The 23,814-nt window shown below is 51.7% G+C and overlaps 1 protein-coding gene across 1 annotated transcript in view; it reads left to right on the forward strand.

Moving 5' to 3' along the window:
* Positions 1-696: 696 nt before the first annotated feature.
* LOC126031201 (ceramide synthase 4-like) overlaps positions 697-23,814 on the forward strand; it is a 28,756-nt gene continuing 5,638 nt past the window's right edge. The window contains exons 1-2 of the mRNA XM_049789488.1: positions 697-714; positions 23,309-23,482. Coding sequence (XP_049645445.1) covers positions 23,310-23,482 — 173 coding nt within the window. The 5' untranslated portion in view covers positions 697-714; position 23,309. The remainder of the gene's footprint in view (positions 715-23,308; positions 23,483-23,814) is intronic.

A 23,814-nucleotide genomic window follows, 5' to 3' on the forward strand; every position in this document is an offset into this window, starting at 1 on the left:
TTCCTGGGTACGCCTGAACACACACACACACACACACACACACACACACACACACACACACACACACGCACGCGCGCGCAAAGGGTGGGGTCGGGCAGAGAACTTGTAGTTCAGGGTTCAAAGCAGAACCTAGAAACAGGAGCTGGATCCACGCCCTGAGCCCCTTGGGGCAGAGGAGATGGAGAAGGGGAAGGAGTTAGGGGCGGAGTCATAAGTCATCAATGGGCGGGGCCTACACCGAGGCTCAGTCTTCTGGGGCGGGGCGTTGTCAGTCGGGGCGGGGTCTGATTGGGGGAGCTGATGTCTGATTGGAGCACAGCCCTGGAGGGCGTGGCCGGAGTGAAATTTACCAAGGGGCTTGTCCACAGAGGGGCTTAGGGGCGGAGCTTATCCGGCCAGGGGCGTGGCCTTTCGGAGAAGGGGCGTGTCCAGCAGCTGGGGAGCAGGTCCGAGACGCAGGTCGGTGGTGCAGAGAGTTCGAAACCCCGGAGGACCTTTGGCCCGGGCCCGGCCTTTCTTGGACCCGCCCCGTGGCCCCTAGGCAGTTTCTCTCACCCCGTACCCCCAGTCTCCAGCCGGGTCCGGAGCCGAGGCGGTGCCAGGAGGGAGCTGAATTCAAGGCTTGGCGAGGGCTGCGCCTGTCCCCAGCATCTCCACTGCTGCGACCGGGTTCCGGAGCCGGCCCTCGCCGCCCTGCACACCTGCGCCCCCCAGGTAGGTGACCCCCGGCACCCCGATGTCTCTGGAAGGCCACCCGCAACTCTCCAGCTCGGGCTGTGCCTCCGCGATCATGGCGTCGGCGGCTGCCCCGGCCCGTGCCTTCCTTGCCTGGCCTTTTCGGGGACTCCCATAGGCACCCCCCAAGCCCGAACCACCTGCTCGAGAGCGCCCCGGTGCGTGTGGGGGCTCTGAGCACCGCTGCCAGGCGGGCTGGAGGCCAAGGGAGGCGCGCTGGGCAGGATGACGTGGTTTGGGGGGAATCCAGATGTGGGGGGTTGTGGGGGCCCCCCAGCTTGGACCCCTTGGGTTGCTGATAAACACCTTTAAACCATCCAGCTCCGGATGGCACCCGGCTGGGGGAGACCCGACGCGACAGGGAGAGGGAATCTGGCACCAGGAGTGATTTCTGCATACGGGGAACCCCAGGGCACAGTCTCTCGGACAGCTGTGTATAGGGGAGAGGGAGTTTTTACAAAGAATTAAAAAATAATAATAAGGGCCCGGAGAGATAGCACAGCGGCGTTTGCCTTGCAAGCAGTCGATCCAGGACCAGCGGTGGTTGGTTCGAATCCCGGTGTCCCACATGGTCCCCCGTGCCTGCCAGGAGCTATTTCTGAGCAGACAGCCAGGAGTAACCCCTGAGCACCGCCGGGTGTGGCCCAAAAACCAAAACCAAAACAAAACAAAACAAAACAAAAAAAACAACCAGTGGGGCCAGAGCGTGTCAGTACAGTGGGGAGGGCGCTTGCTTTGCATGGGGCTGACCCAGGTTCCATTCTGGGCATCCCATATAGTTAGTTCCCTGATCACCACCAAGGACTGATTCCTGAGCACAGAGCAGGGAGTCAGCCCTGAGCAATGCCAAGTGTGGTCTAAAGAAAAAGGAACAGGGGCCTGAGAGATAGCATGGAGGTAAGGCGTTTGCCTTTAATGCAGAAGGACGGTGGTTCGAATCCCGGCATCCCATATGGTCCCCCATGCCTGCCAGGGGCGATTTCTGAGCCTAGAGCCAGGAGTAACCCCTGAGCACTGCCAGGTATGACCCAAAAACCAAAAGAAAAAAAAAGACAAAGGAACAAAATCCCCCCAATCAAAAAGCCTTTCCTCCTCTGCTGCTGCAGGCCTGAGATGAGGGAGGTGGGCGCTTTGGCTAGCAGATGCCCATGCAAGAAGTGTGGGGCCCCCTCTGAGCCCCAGAGCAGCGAGTGCCACGTGGCTGTGTTATGTTTGAGGAACAAGGAGCTAGGGCCATGGGCAGAAGAGCCCCGAGGACTCTGTGGGTTTGGATGGGACAGAAAAGGGGTCTGGCAAATGGGTGGGGACCCCCAGACTTCCCTTCTTGTTTAGAGTACAAATTTTTTCACCTGGGCATCAGGAAGGGAAGCAGTGCCTTTAGGAGCAGAGATGGAGAAACTTCTGGAACTGGAGTGGGGAGGGCATTTGTCTTATACAGGGCCGACCAGAGTTTGATCCCCAGCATCTCATAGGTCTCCCCACTTCCCAAACAATGCCAAGAGTGATCCTGGAACCCAGAGCCAAGAGTAAACCCTAAGATAACCTACCAGTTGTGGCTCAAAAACCAGATAGTAGATTAAACAAGTAGATAAGTTGATAGATAAAGAGAGAGTGAGCGATATAGATAAAGAGAGGGAAGAAAGGGCCCGGAGAGATAGCACAGTGGCGTTTGCCTTGCAAGCAGCCGATCCAGGACCAAAAGGTGGTTGGTTCGAATCCCGGTGTCCCATATGGTCCCCCGTGCCTGCCAGGAGCTATTTCTGAGCAGACAGCCAGGAGTAAGCCCTGAGCACTGCCGGGTGTGGCCCAAAAACCAAAAAAAAAAAAAAAAAAAAAAGAGAGGGAAGAAAGCCTTAGCAAGATAGATAAAGAGAGAGAAGAAAGCCTTAGGAGAGTGCAAGGGAACATTGCTTTTTTCATGCACTGAAGTCTATGACTTTGGAGACACCATGATAGCATAGTGGGGATGGCACCTGCCTTGCATGCAGCCAACTCGGGTTCAATTCCCAGCATCCCATAGAGTCCCCTGAGCCTATCAGGAATGATTCCGGAACCCAGAGCCAGGAGTAAGCCATGAGCTCAAAGCGTGGCTCAAAAACAAATCCCCGAACAATGCTTGCTTGGCCCAGTGCCTGCAGGGAACCCCACGAGCTACTAGTGTGTGACTGGAGGTGACCAGGGGCTACAGGCCATGGTCCGTCTTTCACTACCCACCACCCTCACCCCAATACCAACAGGAACAGGAAAGCAAGCTGGTGAGGGGGGAACTCATGCCTCTTTATCTGGGCATTGCATGCTGTCTCCCCTTTCCTGATCTCTCTCTCTGTCTCTGTCTCTCTCTCTCTGTCTTTGTCTGTCTCTCTCTCCACCTCCCACCCCCCCCCCCAACCTGCTCCTACCTGTTTGAGTTTGAGCCCTCAAGCTAGTGACCTTACTTCCTCTGAGCTGTACTTTAATTGCCTGTAAAATGGGCACCATGGCACTTACATGTCCAGGAGCACTGGAACTGGTTAATGAGTATCTGGGGCCCCAAGAGTGAGGCAGAGGGAAGGATGGAGGGAGGGGGAAAAGAAGGGGGAGAGGAGAGTGACCTGCTTTAACCTGGGAAGTGGTCTGGGAGGTCCTCCTGGCAGAGGTGACTCAGCATGATTGGCAGAGAGACCAGCTCAACCAGCTGTCTCGTGAACATGTGAAGGGAAATTAAGATGCTGCTAATAGCAGGGAGGGTGTTTGCCTCACCTTGGGCTCGATCCCTGGCATCCCATAGGGTGCCCTGTGCCTACCAGAAATGATTCCTGAGTGCAGAGCCAGGAGTCACTCCTAAGCACTCTGGATATGGATCCCCCAAAAGAAAGATTCTTTTTTGTTTGTATTTGTTTTTGTTTTTGGGCCACACCAGGTGATGCTCAGGGGTTACTCCTGGCTATGCATTCAGAAATCGCTCCTGGCTTGGGGGACCATAAGGGATGCCGGGGGATCAAACTGCCGTCCGTCCTGGGCTAGCACACGCAAGGCAGACAGACGTCTTACTGCTTCCACCACCGCTCTGGCCCCAAGAAAGATTCTTTATGTCATAGAGAAGCTGCTCATAGAATCCCCTGAGAAATGCTTGGTGGGGAGGGGAGGGTCAGAATCTAGATTTGGGAGGGGATGAAATTGTTTTGGTTCCAGATAAGCTGGGAGGGATGGGCTGGATTCATTCAGGTGTGACAGAAGTGGCCCAGTGGGTACATGGTTTGCAGCTGAACAGACAACCCTGGACTTGATCCTTGACATCACAAGTAATCCCCTGGACCCTGAGTCAGGCCTAGCCCGGGGACCTCAACAAACAAAACCCACATGGGTGTGTTTGTTAGTCATGCCTTTAAGTGTGCACGCACATTGTGGAGCAGGGATGTAGCCAGCCTGCGAGTCAGGACCATGTGGCAAGATGCTGGGGTGCAGGCAGGCCAGGGCTATGGAGCTGGCGATGGGAAAGATGAAGAGGGAGTGGCGGGGAAGGGCAGAGGAAGGAACCCTGGAGTAGAGCAGCCAGATGTGAAAGGAGCTGAGTTTTGGGGAAGTTCGCTGGCAGCTCCGGGAATCCCCCCAGAATCTATGAGGGTGGGTGCTGAACCCCCCTTTTGGTTCCATTTTGTCACCTGGGCGCCTCTTAGTCCTTCTGAAAATGGCCATTTTATTTTTTTATTTTTTATTTTTGGTTTTTGGGCCACACCCGGCGGTGCTCAGGGGTTACTCCTGGCTGTCTGCTCAGAAATAGCTCCTGGCAGGCACAGGGGACCATATGGGACACCGGGATTTGAACCAACCACCTTTGGTCCTGGATCAGCTGCTTGCAAGGCAAACGCCACTGTGCTATTTCTCCGGGCCCGAAAATGGCCATTTTAGACTCAGCCTGGCTCTGCAGACTGAGACACTCCCTCAGTCTGGAAGGTAGATCTTGGTTGATCACATCTTGGTTCATCTGTTCCTGTCTCTATCAGTTGCTTGCTCTATCTCGTGCCCCATTTCCTCTGGGGCTTCCCCAACCCCAAACTCCTGACTGTGTTGGCAGGAGCCAGCCCCTGAAAATTGGTCCTTCTATGTGACTCCATCTTCCATCTACTTCAACCTGTGTTCGTTCCTTCTGCACTTGTGTGTGTGTGTTGCCTGCATTGGGGTTGCTTGGAAACTCCCCATCTTTGTGATGTTAAAGTGTGTCAGGGGAGTCTGGAGAGCCACAGGAGCAGACCGGGAGGAGGGAGGCGAGCGGGAGCCTCTGGGCAAGGTGCTGACTCCCAGCATGTGGAAGTTTCCAGAGGACCCCTTTCCCCTCCTAGTCCAGTATCTGAGGCTCCCGGAAAGTTGCTCTTGCTGTCCTTTGCGGGGGGGGGGGGGGGGTTGTTCCTTTGTCCCCTGTGTATTGGAACCCAGTGGCCAGGTAGTATTCACTCCTCTCTGGTTTCCCTAGAAGACTTTTTGGAGAAAGCTTGTGATGGGGGGTATGACAAGAAGGAAGAAAGCAGAGATGCGGCAGGCCTAGGATGCAGCTTGGGGTTCTGGGGAGAGAGACAGAGTGGGAACAGGGTCCCTAAGGGATGAGGCTGGTTGGCAGGCAGTGCCTGGCTGAGCTCCGAAGGCAAAGAATAGAGCAGGAAGGAGAGGGGAGGGGGCCCCAGTGGCAGAGCGCATGCAGGCATGTACCAGGGGCCTGGTTTTGAATGTGGCACAGCCTACGCCACTCTGAGCACAAGTGGGAAACTCCTCAAATAAAGACAAATTGGGGCCAGAGCAACAGGACAGCAGGGAAGGCACTGGCCTTGCACATGGTGACCCAGGTTCAATCCCTGGAATCCAACAGGGTCCCCAGAGCACGACTAGGAGGGATCCCTGAGCACAAAACCAGGAGTCAGTCCTGAGCACTATCACAGGTGTATCCTGACCCCCAAAATACAGATCAGGAGCATTTTTTATTTTCAGGTTTTTGGGCCATACCCAGCAGTGCTTAGGGGGTGATTCCTAGCTCTGTGATCAGAAATTACTCCTGGTGATGTTTGGGGGACTCTATGGGATGTCAGGAATTGAACCTGGATCAGCTGTGTGCAAGTTAATTGCCCTCTCCACTGTGCTATTGCTCCAGCCCCAGATCAGGAATATTTTGAGAGAGTCCTATCATCATGGTCTCTCCTTTTCCAGGCAGATAAGAAACCGCTCCCTGTACCCTTAAATAAACAAGCACTAGTCATCTCTCCAAAATATCCCTTCCCCACTGTCTCTTAAATTCTGATGCTTGGGCTAGAGAGACAGCACAGCAATAGGGTGTTTGCCTTGCATGCAGCCAATCCAGCACAGATGGTGGTTCGAATCCTGGCATCCCATATGGTCCCCTAAGCCTGCCAGGGGTGATTTCTTTTTTTTTTTTTTTTTTTTTTTGGTTTTTGGGCCACACCCGGCAGTGCTCAGGGGTTTCTCCTGGCTGTCTGCTCAGAAATAGCTCCTGGCAGGCACGGGGGACCATGTGGGACACCGGGATTAGAACCAGCCACTTTTGGTCCTGGATCGGCTGCTTGCAAGGCAAACACCGCTGTGCTATCTCTCCGGGCCCGCCAGGGGTGATTTCTAAGTGCAAAGCTAGGAGTAACCCCTGAATGCCATCAGGTGTGACCCCAAAAACAAAAACAAAAAAACTTAAATTCTGAAGCTTGGGGCTGGAATGATAGCTCAGTGGTAGGGTGATTGCCTTGCACACGGCCAACCTGGGACAGACCTGGGTTCCATCCCCAGCATTCCCTATGGACCCTGAGCCTGCCAGGAGCAATTTCTGAGTGCAGAGCCAGGAGTAAACCCTGAGCACTGCTGGGTGTGGTCTTCCCCCCAAAAAACCCCCAATCCAAAAACAATATGCCAAAGCTTCAACAGCTTACAGGGATGGGGGGAGAAGAGAGTGATAGAAATATGGGGAGGGTGCTTACCTTGCATAAGGCCAACCTGAGAACCATCCCCAGCATCCCATAGGGTCTCTTGAGCAACAAGCCAAGAGTCATCCCTGACTGGGGATGGCCTGCGGTGGCCCCAAAACAACAACAACAACCCCCCCCCCCAGAAGGTGAGGTCAGATATGAGGTTGTGTAGATTCAGGATGAACAGACTATCTCCCCTGATACTCTACTCCCCAGCATTTTGTGCCAGCTCAGTTCATGGCACAGAGACAAAATTTCTCCCCTGTGACCCCATCCTATGGGTACTTTAAGGGCATGGAACAATGACAGGGCACAGGAATAGAAGAGAGAGAGTAAAGCACTTCCTTATCTTTCAGGCCTTCCACCCCACATCCATCTCCTGGATCAAATAAGGGTTCTCTCTCCAGCACTGCTGGGGGGCAATCCTGAGCACAGACCCAGGAATAATAGCACTTGAACACCCCAGAGTGTACTACAACCCTCTTCCATAAAAGGGGGGTAAACTCTGGGGTCACCTGCAGCTGAGGTGTTGCTTAGGAACCTTCTCATCTGCCCACTCTGTCCTCTGCCTCGGTTCGATGGAGGTCTCACTGTTCCCTCAGTCCTGCATGCCCCAAGGCCTTTGCACAGACTGTTCTCCCTGGGAGAACTCACCATCCCACATAAGCTACACTCACCTGTCCCAGGAAACTCTAGGCTTTTCTGTTGGAAACAGCTGGGCTTGGCTGCTGATTTTTCTTCTTTTTTTTTGGCAGGGGTTTGGGGGTTTGGGGCAGGTTGAACTAAATTAGTCATGCTCAGAAATTACTGCTTTAGGATATTACTCAGAAGGGCTCAGGGGGCTGGACAGTGTTGGGGATGGGGCCTGGGGTCTGCTCTCAGCCTGCCTTCTTCCCTTCCTCAAAAAAAAAATTTTTAAGGGGTTGGAGCAATAGCAGAGTGAGTAGGGCATTTGCCTTGCACATAGCCGACCTGGGTTCACTTCCCAGCATCCCATATCCCCTGAGCCTGCCAGGTATAGCCTAAACACCAACAAAACAAAACAAAACAAAACAACAAAAATAAACAACCCCCCCAAACAAAAACAAAACAAAACAAAACAAAAAACCTTAAGGGGCTGGAGAGATAGTATAGGGGGTAGAACACTTGCTTTTCATGTGGCCAATCCAGGTTCAATCCTTGTTATTTCATAGGGTTCCCCTGAGTACTAGCAGGAAGGATCCCTGAGTTAAGAACCAGGAGTCAACCCTGAGCATCATTGGGCATGTCCCCCAAACTCTTAATAAATTAAAAAGGGGCCAGTACAATAGTATAGTGGGGAGGGCGCTTGCCATGCACGTAGCTAACCTGGGGTTGATCCCTGGCATCACACCATAGAGTCCACCGAGTACCACCAGGAATGATCCTTGAGCACAGAGTCAGCCCTGAGCTTCACCAAGTGTGGCCCTGAAATAGAACTGAAGACCCCACCTGGGGCAGCCCTGATCTCCCAAATGAGGTTACTTCTCCCTGTTGTCATGGGGTTGGAATCCTGGACCATGTAGTTGAGCAGCAGTCTCCCTGTCTCCCTACTGTTCTCTCCTTGGCTTGTGTGTGTTTCCTGGAAGATGAGGTTCCTGGAAGACGAAGCCATTAAAGAGGCCACCCACTCATAGAACTGGGTGAGGTGTTTTGTCTCTGTCATGTTTATTCTCACAAGGTCTCAGTTCCTCAGTTCAAGGGCAGAGTGGGGTGCTGAGGCAGAGCTGGTTTTGAGAAGATGCTGATGTCCCCCAATCTTCCTCCCCCCACCCATACACACACCATTATTACCCTTCCGCTCTCTCAGAGCAAACTTTCTCCAAGAGCCACACCTCAGATTTTTTTTGGGACCATAATTGGCAGAACTCAGAGCTTACTCCTGACTCTGTGCTTAGAAATTACTCCTGATGGGACCAGAGTGATATCACAGTGGCAGGACATTTGTCTTGCATGCAGTCGACCTGGGACAGACCCAGGTTCGATACCCGGCATCCCATATGGTCCTCTGAGCCTGTCAGGAGTGATTTCTAAGCTCAGAGCCAGAAGTAACCCCTGAGCAGCATCGGATGTGGCCCCCAAACAAAAACAAACAAACAAACAGAAATCACACCTGGCAGGCTGGAGATGAAACCTGAGTTGGCTGCATGCAAGGCAAATGCTCTCCCCACTGTGCTATTGCTCTGGCCCCACAGTTGGGTTATTATTAATTTTTTAGTTACAGAGTTGTTCATGATTGAGTTTCAGTCATACCACATTCAACATCCTTCACCGGGGCACATTTCCTGCCTCCAATGTCCCCAATTTCCTCCTCCCTCCCCCCTGCTCTCTCCCCTACCTGCCTCTGAAGCAGAATTTCTCTCTCTCTCACTCTCTCTCTGTCTCTCTCTCTGTCTCTGTCTGTCTCTGTCTCTCTGTCTCTGTCTCTCTCTGTCTCTCTGTCTCTGTCTCTGTCTCTGTCTCTGTCTCTCTCTCTCTCTCTCTCTGTCTCTCTCCTTCTCCTTTTCCCCTTTTAGACACTGTGGTTTACAATACTGTGTATCACTTTACTTTCTTTCAGCATCCTGTTCTGGTCCAGAGCAATCATTTCCAACTCTCATGGTCACAGTGCTTCCTTCTATGCCTTCCTCCACTACGAGACTAACCTTTGCTGGTTTTACTTATTTATTTTTGGGCTACTCCAGTGGTGCTCAGGGTTTACTCCTGGCTCTGTGCTCAGAAATCACTCGAACCCAGCTCTGTCCTGGGTCAGCTGCATGTAAACAAATCCCTATCACTGTGCTATCACTTTGGCCCTGCTTGTTTGGATTTTGGGCCACACTTCTGGTTGTGCTCAGGCCATCCTCCTGGCTTTGCACTCAGGAATCACTCCTGGCAGACTCAGGGGATCCTATGGGGAATCGAGCCCAGGTTAGCTACATGCAAGGAAAATGCCTTCCTATTGGGCTATCACTGTGCCCTGCTCCCAAGGTTGACCTGTGAAGTCACATCTCTCTCCCCTCCCCTTTCCTGGGCTCTGTGTTCCTGAAATTCCTGCCCAAGCAGGGGATTCCCAGAGCAACCCCAACACTCCCCACTGCCCCCATTCCTGGAACTCAGACTCTCAGGCTCTGTCCCACACCTTAGGGCACATGCGTGTCCCAGATACCAGCCCCAGCCACAGGGTGATGTGTGTGATGAGGATGGGAGTAGGGTGGGTGGGAGGGGACACATCACCCCATTGGAGACGCACCAGTCACGTACTGAGAGTACTCATAAAAGCTTTGCCTTTTTTATTTTTGGTTTGTGGGCCACACCCGGCAGCACTCAGGGGTTACTCCTGACAGGCTTGTGGCCCCTATTGGATGCCTGGGATTCAACCCGGGTCTGCCACATGCAAAGCAAATGCCCTCCCCTCTGTGCCCATAAAGGCCATGCCTCTGGGATATCCAGGTCTTTGCTCCCAATCTCCTCCTTTGCCCAGTCTGGGGCCCATGTTGGTGCCAGCCTCTCCCCAAACAAGGAAGGATCTGGTGTGAGCTGGCAGCCCATGTGTGGTGCCCATCAGAGCTGAATATTGTTTTGTTTTCATCGCTTTGATTTCACTTGCCCTTATCTGCATGTGATGCTTGGGCTGGCTTTCCTGGCTGGAGTGAAGAAACTTACCGTATCTTTAGAATAAATAAACTTCAGTGGGGTTGGGGGGAAGCCAAAGAAACAAACAAACAACCCCCCCCAAATAAAACAAAACCTAAAACAAAACCTAAAATAAACAAACAAATATTCAATAACTTTTTTGGGGCCAGAGTTCAAATTGCCCTGTGTGGATTCCAGGTTGATCGCCCCAGCACTGTGTAATCTTTGGAGTACCTCCAAAGCAGCTCCCCAAATTTGCTTTTCAAAAAAGTCCTGGAGGCCTGAGAGATAGCATGGAAGTAAGGCATTAGCCTTGCAAGCAGAAGGTCGGTGGTTCCAATCCCGGTATCCCATATGGTCCCCTGAGCCTGCCAGGAGCGATTTCTGAGCATAGAGCCAGGAGTAATCCCTGAGCGCTGCTGAATGTGACCCAAAAACAAAACAAAACAAAATAAAAAAGAAATCTTGGAGATGGAGAGATGACTCAGTGGGGGTGGAACCACACTTGATTTGCCTGCAGGAAATTCAGGATTAATCCCCAGTCCTGCTGAGTCCCCTGAACACTGCCAGCAATGTCTCCCAAGCTGGAAGTAATTCCCGAGTATAGCCTCCTTATAAATAGGGGGAGGCCAGAGAGATATACAGAGGATAAGGCACTTGCCTTGCACATAGCTGACCCAGATTGGATCTCTGGCACCCCAAAGGTTCCCTGAGAGCTTTTCAGGAGCCATTCCTGCATGCAGAGCCAGGAATAACCTTTGAGTACAAGATGGAGTGGAGAGAAGGGGTGGGAGGTGGAGAGAAACAGAGAGACAGAGAGAGACAGAGAAAGAGACAGAGACAGGGAGAGAGACAGAGAGAGGGTGTTTGCCTTGTGTGCTACCGACCCAGGTTCAATCCCGGCATCCCATACGGGTCCCCTGAGCACTACCAGGAGAGATTCCTGAGTGCAGAGCCTTGAGCACCCTATTCCCCCCCCCCCCCCAAAAAAAAAAAAAAAAAGAATGCAAAGGCTGGGAGATTTTGTTCGGGCTGTCAAGGGCTCAGAATCATGCTTCCAGCCTCGGCTCACCTGTGTGACTCAGTTTCTCTGGGACTTGGGATGATGCTATGAGTGTCGTGGGCCACACCTGAGCAGGCATGTCCTACACCTTACCCGCCCCGTCGTTGGGCAAGGCCCGCAGTCCCAGAAAAGCCGGTAACTGTGCTGGTGGGGCCCCAAGTTGGTTGCTTGGTACATGCCAGGAGCATTTGCCTGGCAACAGTATCCATCTGGGAAAGACCCCGACTTTTTTTTTTTTTTTTTTTTTGTTTTTTTGGTTTGGGGCCACACCTGAAGGCTGACTCCTGCCTCTGTGCTCTGGAATCCCTCCTAGTGATGCTCACGGGACTCTAGGAAACTCTGGAAATGAATCCTGGGTTTGCTGCGTTCAGAGCAAGCGCCCTTGCTTGCTGGCACCAAAGGGCTAATTTATCTTGCCTGGAAATTGGTTTCACACATGAGGGCTGGTGCTGGCTAGATACACCTCTTAGAGGGCTGGGAAGGTATTACAGGGGTTAATCGAACCAATCCAGGCTCAATTCCTGCCAGAAGCAGGTGGGTGCAACCCTCCAGTACTGTCAGGTACAGTTCTAGGGGACCCTGAACCCCGCTGTGGTGATTCTCCCATTGAAGGCTACAAGCAGCATTAACCCTCAGGCCCTCATCCATCCTCAGTGGATGGATGTAGGTTGGTGGGGTGAGAATGAAATGAAGGGGATCCCACCTGGGCTCTGATCCCCCACCCCTTGCCTCAACTTTCCTTCAGAGCAAACCTCTCTTCTCACTTCTCTCTCTCCCCTCCAGTCCCTATTATTGCATGTCTTATCCACTATGTTTTATTTTATCTTTATTTATTTATTTTTTGGGCCACACCCGGCGGCGCTCAGGGGTTACTCCTGGCTATGTGCTCAGAAATAGCTCCTGGCAGGCACGGGGGACCATATGGGACACCAGGATTCGAACCAACCACCTTAGGTCCTGGATTGGCTGCTTGCAAGGCAAACACCGCTGTGCTATCTCTCTGGGCCCTATCCACTATGTTTTATTATGAACCATAAACATCATCTATGTTTGAACCTTGTTTTTCCTTTGGATTTTGGGGCCACACCTGGAGGTGCTAAGGGCTCGCTCCTGACTCATGCCTGGTGAGGCTCCAAAATGGGAGAGCAATCTCTAGGGAGTACTGGGGATTGAACTCAAAGGCAAGTGCCTTTCCCTGTTTTGTTGTTGTTGCTGTTGTGTTTGTTTGTTGCTTTGGGGCCACACACACACACACACACACACACACACACACACACACACACACACACACACACACACACACTGCTCAGGGCTGACTCCTGGCTCTGCACTCAGGAATCACTCTTGGTGGGGCTCAAGGAATTTTATGGGATGCCGGGATTGAACCTGGGTCGGCTGCGTGCAAGACCAACACCTTTCCCGCTGTGCTATTGCTCTGACCCTCCAGTAAGTGAAATCTTGGTAATTTTCTTCCATTTTTAAAGAACTCACCTGGAGATTGCCTTGGTGGATGTGGTTCAAGGATTAGTGAGAAATCGTCATCATGTAGCAGAAGAATTTAGAACATTCTTTCTTCTGTTCCCAGACACCACCACCCCCCCCCCCCGCACCCCCAGTGAATGTGTGGTACTTCCACTGTTTCTTTTTCTTCTGCCAGTCCATTACTTTGAAACTCTCTAAAAATAATGTATGTGGGAAACTTCACATTGCAAACCTGAGAGTAGATTAGAATTCTCTTCTGAGGTTTAGCGAGGAACAAGATCTTCTCTTGTCCCTGCTAGTTCTTTGCAGGAAATGTGACAAGGAACAAAACCTTCTGTTCTCCCTGCTGGCTCTTTGCAGGAAATGTGACGCGTGTGACCCAAATTCAGGAATAGATGTAAGCAGAAGCAAGGTTATCTAAGAACCCCCAGATAGGGGCCTGAGTATTATTAGCACAGCGGCAGGGCATTTGCCTTGCACGCAGCTGATCCAGGACAGACTGTGGTTCGAATCCCGGCATCTTATATGGTCCTCTGAGCCTGCCAGGAGCGATTTCTGGGTGCAGATCCAGGAGTAACCCCTGACCGCCGCTGAGTGTGTCCCCAAAACATAAATAAATAAGTAAATAAATAAATGCAAAAAACCCAAAAAGAATTACTGGGGCTGGAGCGATAGCACAGTAGTAGGGCGTTTGCCTTGCACACAGTCAACCCTGAACTGACCCTGGTTCGATTTCCGGCATCCCATATGGTCCCCTGATCCTGCCAGGGGTGATTTCTGAGCACAGAGCCAGGAGTAACCCCAGAGCACAGCCAGGTGTAACCCAGAAACCAATTCCCTCAAAAATATCCCCAGATAAAGCTCTCCTTGAGGCCAGAGTGATAGGAAAGTGGGGAAGGCGCTTGCCTTTTACACGGGTTTTTGGTTCCTGGCACCCCATAATGTCCTTGAAGCCCTGCTGGGAGTGATATATAATTATATATGTAATTTTTAATTATATTATATTAAAATATTACTTATATTAAATTCATCTTTTTGGGGTTTTGGGTCACAGCGGCGGTCCTCAGGGATTACTTCTGACTGCATTCAGAAGTCGCTCCTGGCAGGCTTGGGGAACCATATGGGATGCCGGGATTCGAACCAGGGTCTGTCCTGTGTTGGCCATGTGCCAGGCCAAATGCCTTACCGCTGTGCTATAGCTCTGGCCCAACATTCATATTATTTATATCATTTTATGTTATTAAATTAATTAATTATATTAGTAAACCAATAAATAATATTAATAAGACTGGGAATGATACCTGAGCATAGAGCCGGGAGTAAACCCTGAGCATTGCCAGGTGTAGCCAAAAGCCAAAATAATAACAACTTATTATTATTATTATTCTTTTTTTTTTTTTTTTTTGGTTTTTGGGCCACACCCAGTGACGTTCAGGGGTTACTCCTGGCTATGCGCTCAGAAGTCGCTCCTGGCTTGGGGGACCATATGGGACGCCAGGGGGATCGAACCGCGGTCCGTCCAAGGCTAGCGCAGGCAAGGCAGGCACCTTACCTCTAGCGCCACCGCCCGGGCCCCTTATTATTATTATTCTAATAAGGCCCTCCTTGCATTATACCAGCACGAGAAATATCACAGTGGCTCAAGTGTATTAGAACCTCAGGAAATTATCCCATTCTGGGGAGCAAATTTGGGTCCTCACAAATGCAAGCTGGGGCTCCATCCCTGGGGCTTTCTTTCTGGCCCTAAATAATACCATTTTCTCCCATTGGGGAGACCCATGTGGTACTTACTTCTAAGTACTCTAGGTACTTGGTTTTGTTTGGAGGCCACATCCATTCATGTCCAGGGCTGACTCCAGGCTCTGTGCTCAGGGGTCATGAGCATCAGGGATTGAACCCAGGTCAGTTGTGTGTAAGGCCAGTGCCCTCTCCACTGTCCTCACAGTCCAGCCATGGTAAGCTTTTCTACAGCCCATTATCAGGGCATCTCCCATACAGAAGAGGAATCCCAGAGATTCTGCTTCTTTTGGGTGCAAAGACCCAAGGCTGCCAGGGCTAGAGGGCTGCAGGCTTCAGAGGCCCAAGGCTCAAAGGGGCCTATGGGGCCCAGCTGCTAGATGGAGCCCAGAGCCCACTCAGGGATGCCAACATGTAGAAACCGCCTGTCTGGGACAGAGAGAGAAGAGAGGAGAAAGAGAAACCAAGTACACATTTTTGTTTCTTTGGTTTTGTTTTTGGTTTTCGGGTCACACCCGGTGATGCACAGGGGCTATTTCTGGCTATGCACTCAGAAATCGCTCCTGGCTTGGGGGACCATATGGGACGCTGGGGGATCAAACCACAGTCTGTCCTAGGTTAGCTGCGTGCAAGGCAAATGCCCTACCGCTTGCGCCACTGCTCTGGTCCCCAAGTACTCTTTTTATTCCTCCTGGAATCTGAGGCCTGCTGCCACCGTTCTGGGATCCTGCTACACTGAGGATGGGGGCGGGGGGGCGTGGATTCATCAGCCAGAGGTAGCCAGGGAGAGCCTGGGTTCAAAGAAGAAAGAGAAAGTAATAGGTACAAAGCAGGCAGCATCTCTTTGATGCAACCCCTTTGATCCAACAGGTGCTGTTCTGGTCATTCTCCTGCCCCCCCCTCCCAAAAAAAAAAAACAGTCCAAGTTTTTCCTTCTATACCCTGGCACGACAGGGGGTGTGTCCAGGTGCAATAGTCATTACAGTGGGGTTATCCAAGGGGTCTGTTCAAGTCCAACTGCCATACATTTGCTAGATGTTGGTGTCCCTGGGTGGGTTCTTGGCCCTGGCAGCTGGGCCCCATAGACCCCTACAAGAGTCGTGGCACCTGACCCTGGCAGCCTTGGGCCTCTGCAGCCTGCAGCACTGCAGCCCTGGCAGCCTTAGGCTTTTGCAAATAGCACCTTTAACAGGTCAAGTAAACCCTGGCTTCTATAAGGATTTCAGAAAAAAAGAAAAAAGTAAAAGCAATTCTCTTGGTTTAGAGCTTCTAAATGAACTATCAAGAAGAGAAATGCAGGTGCTGGAGCAGTGGCGCTAGAGGTAAGGTGTCTGCCTTGCAGGCGCTAGCCTAGGAAGGACTGTGATTCGATCTCCTGGCGTCCCATATGGTCCCCTAAGCCAGAAGCGTGCATAGCTAGGAGTAACCCCTGAGTGTCAGTAAGTGTGGCCTCAAAAAACAAAAACAAAAACAAAAACAAAAAAAAAAAAAGAGAAATGCAGCTGACAACCACCATGGCTTTTTTGTTTGTTTGTTTGTTTTTGTTTTTTTTTGGTTTTTGGGCCACACCCGGTGATGCTCAGGGGTTACTCTTGGCTATGTGCTCAGAAGTTGCTCCTGGCTTGGGGGACCATATGGGACACCGGGGGATCAAAACTCGGTCCATCCAAGGCTAGCTCAGGCAAGGCAGGCACCTTACCTCTAGCGCCACTGCCCGGCCCCCCACCATGGCTTTTGTAGACCATCCCCTGAATGAATTCCACTGATTGCTAAGGATAACTCTCCATATATATATAAAAAAACAAACAAAAACCATAAAAGGTGGAAATCCTGAAATCCCAGAGGTTCTGCTTTGTTTGGGGTCAGACCTGCTGGTGCTCAGGGCTGACTTTTGGTTCTATGCTCAGGGATCACTCCTGGTGGGTTTCAGGGGAACTTTTTGGGGTCCCGGGAATCAAATCTGGGCGCAAGGCCAGTGCCCTCCCTTTTGTCCATCACTTTTGTCCCTTCACCTTTATTAGTCCTTTGCTGTTTCTATTGTTCTGTGTGTGGGGCATCCTCTGGAGCTGCTGGGAGCCACTCCTAGCTCTGTGCTCAGGGACCATCTGTAGAACCGAGGATTAAGCCAGTATCAGCCACATGTTGGGCAAAAGCCGAAACCTCTTTTCTATCTCAGCAGGCCTGGGGTGAAGAAGGCCCCCAACCCGTGTTCAAGGAACGCACAGGCCACTTCCCTCAGCCAACCTGGTTAGTTCAATGTTTGGGTCCAGTGGTATATGTGTGTGTGTGTGTGGGGGGGGTGACAAGGATACAGCAGCAGTGCTTGGGGTGGGAAGTGTCATGTAAGAGCAATCGAACCCTGACCTTGGCACGTGCCATTCTGTGGCTTTTTTTGTGCTACACCCAGTGGTGCTCAGGAGTTATTCCTGGCTCTTCACTCAGAAATTGCTCCTGGTGGGGCCAGAGAGAGCACAGCGGTAGAGCATTTGCCTTGCACGAAGCTGACCCAAGACGGACCTGGTTTTGAGTCCCTGCATCCCATATGGTCCCCCAGCCCTGCCAAGAATGATTTCTGAGTGCAGAGCCAGGAGTAATCCCTGAGTGCCGCTGGATGTGGCCCCAAAACAAAATACAACAAACAAAACAATAACAACAACAACAGAAGAAGAAATTGCTTTTGGCAGGCTTGCGGGACCTTATGGGATGCTGAGGATAGAACCTGGGTTAGCGTGTGCAAGACAAAAGCCATATCAGCTGTGCTATTTTTCTGGGCCCTCCCGTCTGTGGCTTTGACACACTGCTATGGCCTCCCTTGCCCAGTTTCTTTTTTTCTGCTCTTGGAGTGTTGGGATGATGGGTTTGTATATACTGGGCTCTGATTTTCTTGTTTGTTTTTGTTTTTTTGGGCCACACCCGGCGGTGCTCAGGGGTTACTCCTGGCCGTCTGCTCAGAAATAGCTCCTGGTAGGCACGGGGGACCACATGGGACACCGGGATTTGAACCAACCACCTTTGGTCCTGGATCGGCTGTTTGCAAGGCAAACGCCGCTGTGCTATCTCTCTGGGCCCTCTGATTCTTAAATGCTGCTTTGGGGGGGCATTTGCACATAGGCTTAAGTGGCATTCATAATGATCTTTTTGCATTTGGGTTTATAGTGCTGTGGGGGACCTCGCATGTTTGGCTTGAAAGGAAGGAAGGAGGGCCCAGAGAGATAGTACAGCGCATTTGCCTTGCAAGCAGCGATCCAGGACCAAAGGTGGTTGGTTCGAATCCCGGTGTCCCATATGGTCCCCCGTGCCTGCCAGGAGCTATTTCTGAGCAGATAGCCAGGAGTAACCCCTGAGCAATGCCGGGTGTGGCCAAAAAACAAAAAAAAAAAAAAAAAAAAAAAAAAGAAAGGAAGGAAGGAAGGAGAGAAGAAAGGAAGAAAAGGAGGAAGAGAGGAAGAAAAGGAGGGAAGGAAAGAAGGAAGATTGGTTTATATTCTTGATCCACACCCAGCGGTACTCATGGCTTGCTCCTGGCTCTGTGCTCAGGGCTCACTCCTGATGGGGCTGGGGTGACTATGGGGTGCTGGGGTTCTGACCCAGCTTGGCTGCTTGCAGGCCATCACCCTACCTGCTGCCCCACTGCTCCAATTTCCTTCTTCCAGTTTTGGCCCAAAGCTGCTGGAGGGAGGTGCTCTGGAGGAACACAGACTTTAGGACAAGGTGTTGCTTATCTTTTTTGTTTGTTTGGTTGGTTTTTGGGTCACACCCAGAGGTGCTCAGGAGTTACTCCTGGCCCTGTGCTCAGAAATCGCACCTGGCAGGCTTAGGGGACCATATGGAATGCTGGGATTCTAACCACCAACTGTCCTGGGTTGGCTGCATGCAAGGCAACGTCCTACCGCTGTGTTATTGCTCAGATCCCCCAGTGTTGCTTATTTTGATTGTTGCTCTGCCATCTGGGCACCAGCCTCTGCCAAACTGTCTGCCTCACCCGATGCCTGTCCGGTGACACCTCCTGACACTGTGGGTGTCATTATTCTGATTGTTCTAGTGCGGTGAGCCTCCTGCCTCCCATGCATATACCTGTCAGCTCGGCACCCCACCCCGCTGGGTCTCCCCCTTTTCCTCCTTCAACCTCTCAGACTTGATTCTCAATTCTCCCTGTCTCGAGCCCCACTTCCACTCCCGAGGCAGGAGCTGGAGTCCTAGGGCAGGGCGCTGGCTGACCCAGGTTCAGTCCCTGCACCCCCTAGGGTTCCCCTGAGTCCTGCCAAGAGTGATTCCTGAGCAGAGAGCCCAGAGTCAGCCCTGAGCACTGCAGGTGTGACCTCTCCTAAAAGAAGAATGGATGGGCCCGGAGAGATAGCACAGCGGTGTTTGCCTTGCAAGCAGCCGATCCAGGACCAAAGGTGGTTGGTTCGAATCCCGGTGTCCCACATGGTTCCCCGTGCCTGCCAGGAGCCATTTCTGAGCATAGAGCCAGGAGTAACCCCTGAGCACTGCTGGGTGTGACCCAAAAACCAAAAACCAAAAAAAAAAAAAAAAAAAAAGAATGGAGAATCTAGGCATACAAGTGCCTTGAGGGGACATTGTGGGGGCACTGTGCACCCTACTCTGGGCTGCCTGAGCACCCTGTGTTTGGGGACCCTCCCATGTTGATGTGTGAAGGAGTCAAGGAGAACATGGACCCAAGGTCATGCCTGTGTGAAGGGCTGGAACCCCAAAACTGGGGGGTTTGTAGAGAGCTGCTGAGGTCAGGCTGGGATGGGCAGAATGAGTGAGTACCCCAAGGTGACCCTCACCCAAAGTCTATGACTGGCTGGGCTGGGACCAGCTCTTGGTGGCTGAATCACATGCGAGTGCCTCAGGAGTCAGATGACAGGGTTTGGAGGAGAAAGGGAGAGATGGTGAGAGATTGGGGAGGGAGGGAGGGAGGAAGGAGAGAGAGAGAGAGAGAGAGAGAGAGAGAGAGAGAGAGAGAGAGAGAGAGAGAGAGAGAGAGAGAGAGAGAGGAGAGAGAGAGGAGAGGAGAGGAGAGAGAGAGAGAGAGAGAGAGAGAGAGAGAGACTGTGTTCTTGAGTGCGTGTGGCTGTGTGTGTGTGGTTTGCACTGACTGTGACTGTGTGTCTCTGTATGTGTTGATGTATGTTTCTATTTATCTCTGTGTGAATGTGTCTCTTTGTGTGTCCTGTGCATCTCTGTGCGTCTGTATGATTGTGACTGTGTGCATCTTGTGTGCTTGTTTGTATTTTGCGTGACTGTGTGACTATGCCTGTTGGTATGCGTCTGTGCGCATCTGGTCTGACTATGTGTCTGTGAAACTATGACTGACTGTGTGTGTCTTTGTGTTCTGTGTGTGACTGTGTGTACACAGCTACTACACTAGGTACAGATGGACCTCCTGTCCCCATTTCTGGTGCTGGCAGAGGAACCAAGCAAACCTGCCCCTTAGGGCTTGTCTACTGGTGATATTGGGGTGTTGGGGTACAGAGAGGATCAGGTGTGCCCTCTCACTTCAGACACCCCTGGCTAGCTACATCGAGGATTTTTTTTTTTTTTTTTTTTGGTTTTTGGTTTTTGGGCCACACCCTGTGACGCTCAGGGGTTACTCCTGGCTATGCGCTCAGAAGTTGCTCCTGGCAACATATGGGGACCATATGGGACGCCGGGGGATCGAACCGAGGTCCGTCCTAGGCTAGCGTAGGCAAGGCAGGCACCTTACCTCCAGCGCCACCGCCCAGCCCCCATCGAGGATATTTTTAGCCCTTGAGATGGATTATCTGCCTGGCTGCAGGTGATTGTGCAGGCTGGGCCAGATGCCAGGGATGGTGGCAGTGAAGGAAAGGACAGGCAGGCTGCTCTGAGCTGGGCACCTTGCCCAGCACTTCTTCTCCCCCCCACCCCCAGCTCTTCTGACCCAGCTTTGCCTGGACACATTAGCTGGACCTTCTTGCCCTGGCAAATACCAGACCTGATCCCTTTTAGAATGTTCTATACTCTTTTTTTTTTTTTTTGGTTTTTGGGCCACACCCGGCGGTGCTCAGGGGTTACTCCTGGCTGTCTGCTCAGAAATAGCTCCTGGCAGGCACGGGGGACCATATGGGACACCGGGATTCCAACCAACCACCTTTGGTCCTGGATCGGCTGCTTGCAAGGCAAATGCCGCTGTGCTATCTCTCCGGGCCCTGTTCTATACTCTTGGCCTAGGTGAAAGAATAGTGGTGAGGGCTCTGGCCTTGCATGTGGTAACCCAGGTCCGATTCCCAGCATCCCATAGGGTCCCCCAAATTCCTGCCAGGAATGATTCCTGAGTACAGAGCCAGGAATCACAATCCTGAGCACCACTGGGTTTGGCAAAAACAAAAACAAAACGTTCTAGACTATCCCCCAGCTACTCAGGACTCTTTCCTTACGGTCCTGGGTCCCATTGGCGTGTCCTGGCCCTAGCCTTGTTCCTGACCATATGACCAACGATGTCCCCTTGTACCATTTTTTTCCCAAGAATTTGGATTCTTATTTTTTTGTTGATGGTGTTTTGGGGCCACACTCAGTGGTGTTTAGGGCTGACTCCTGACTCTGAGCTCAGGAATAACTCCTGGCAGTGCTCAGGGGACCCTATGGGATGCCAGGGATGGAACATGGGTCAGCTGCATGCAAGGCAAAACTTTCCCTGCTGTGCTATTGCTTCAAATCCAGGCTTTCTGCATGCCAGCCTGTGCCCTAACCACTGAACAACACTCCTAGCTTCCTAGCACTCCATTTAGCAGGTGAAAACAACTGAGACCCAGAACTCGGGATCATGCCTGACAGCATTCTGGGCTTCCTCTGACTCTGCATTCAAAGATCAGCCCTGAAAGGGGATCGAACCTGGGTCATCTATGTGCAAAGCAAATGTCATCCCTACTGTCCTATCATTCTACTGCATCCTCTTTGCTCACACCCATATATTCTTTTTTTCTTTTTTTGGTTTTTGGTGTTTGGGTCACACCTGGCAGCACTCAGGGGTTACTCCTGGCTCGACACTCCAAAATCGCTCCTGGCAGGCATGGGGGACCATATGGGATGCTGGGATTCGAAACCACCAACCTTCTGCATGCAAGGCAAACACTCTACCTCCATGCTATCTCTCCCCTCACACCCATATTCTTTACTCTTTCAACCTGTGTTTCCCCATCAGAAGAATAAAACTCCCAAAAGTGCAAATGGGATCGCAGTTAATGGTCTGTGTGTTCAGAATAAATTGGTGCCCGAGGCTGCATTGGAAATGGGTGTTCTCAAGCTCTGGGTCACAAAGATAAAAAGCTCTCATCATAAATCTGTCCTGCATTGCGTACGTCTGAAAGATTTATTGTGAAACGATGACTCATAACTCCATGGTGCCCATTGCCCAGATCCCAGCACAATCTTCTCCTCTCCATCTCCCCTTCCGCTCTCATGGTCTTCCACAAGCTCCTACCTCCCTTGGGTGGGGGGGCTCAGAAGGGATGCCTCCACCTCTCTGCTGCAGAAACCCAGACTTTTCTCACTTTTTTTTGGTGGAGGACATACTCAGCAGGTCCAAGGCTGACTCCTGGCTCTGAGCTCAGGGATCACTCTGATGGGGTTTGTGAGACCCTATGGGGTGTCAGGGATCAAACCCAGGTCGGGCACATGCAAGACAAGCACCCTGCCTGCTGGAGATGGTAAAGACTGCTTTTTCAGCTTGAGGGGTGACCTCAGTGTGTCCCCTGGAAGAAAACCTCCCTGCCTTTAATTTCCCTGCCCCTTCTTGTTTGCTACTCCACTTCCACCCACATAGGGTTAGCTCCTTTGGTGATGAGTCTCTTTGCTTTGGGGGGTAGGGGTCAGTGTGTTCCAGGGGGAAATAGAATGTCTATTGTGTCCCCAGCCCAGACTGTTGAATGGAAAGGTGGATACTTATGGACAAATGGAATGGACTGATGGTTGGATAGACAGACAGATGGATGGATGGGTGGGTGGATGAATGAATGGATGGATGGTTTTGATCCATCTCTCTCCCATGTCCCAGTAGAGGGAACATTGTTTGGATTCTTCGATAAAGCATCTCTCTTCCCTCATATCAGCTGAAATGGTTTCAATATAGCTACTGCTGAAACACTGCCTCCCCCTTGCCAGTTTACTGCTGCATTATCTAACCAGCTTGGAATAACCAGGGCAGGAACGATGTGTCCCAAAATCCTTCTACTCTAAGCTTGGGTAGAAATAGCTTCCTGGGCCCGGAGAGATAGCACAGCGGCGTTTGCCTTGCAAGCAGCCGATCCAGAACCAAAGGTGGTTGGTTCTAATCCCGGTGTCCCATATGGTCCCCCGTGCCTGCCAGGAGCTATTTCTGAGCAGACAGCCAGGAGTAACCCCTGAGCATCGCCGGATGTGGCCCAAAAACAAAAAAAAAAACCAAAAAAAACCAAAAAAACAAAAAGAAATAGCTTCCTGTCACATAAGGACTTAAGTAATAGTGGGCTGGAGAGATAGTGCAGGGGTAAAGGGATCTATATTAAGCTGCATGCAGCCAATCTCACTCCAATCCCCGACACCCCAGAAGTTCCCCAGACATGATCTCTTAGGACAGGGTCAGAAGTCAACCCTGAGCACTGCTGGGTGTGACCTAAACACCAAAAGCCAAACCTTGCCTCTGGATCCCTGAGATTTGGGGATTCCAGGAGGATCATTTTGCTGAGTTCCCCCACTCACTAGAGCCTTTCCCCAGGATGTGGTCCACCCTGAATGAATGGTTCTGGTGGGAGACACTCTGGCTTCCATCCGATGTCAAATGGGCTGACCTGGAGGACCGTGATGGCCAGATATATCCTCACCCCCGGGACCTGCTGGCCTCCCTGCCCACGGCACTCGCCCTGCTGGCCCTTCGCTTCGTCTTTGAGAGGTGAGTGTTCGCCCTCAGGGTCCTGCAGCCAGTCCCCACGTGTCTGTATTTTGTACTTATGTGTATGCATGTGTGTCCCATGTATGTACTGTGAGTCAATCATGAATGTGGTTGCATTGTATGCGTGTGTGCTGTATATCTGTGTTCATGTATCTACATACATGTTTGTGTCTTGTGTGTTTATCTTTCATGGGTGACACCTGAAGTGAGCTGCTTCTCCATCCTCCCTCCTGCCCTCAGCTGTCCCCCGCTCTGCCTTCTGGTACTTGACAGATGCTTGATCAGAATAGGGGGGTGCAGTTCAGGATCTTGGGGTATCTTCCGCAGAGCAT

The sequence above is a fragment of the Suncus etruscus genome, chromosome 15 (genome assembly GCF_024139225.1).
Source record: "Suncus etruscus isolate mSunEtr1 chromosome 15, mSunEtr1.pri.cur, whole genome shotgun sequence".
Classification (NCBI taxonomy): Eukaryota; Metazoa; Chordata; class Mammalia; order Eulipotyphla; family Soricidae; genus Suncus; species Suncus etruscus.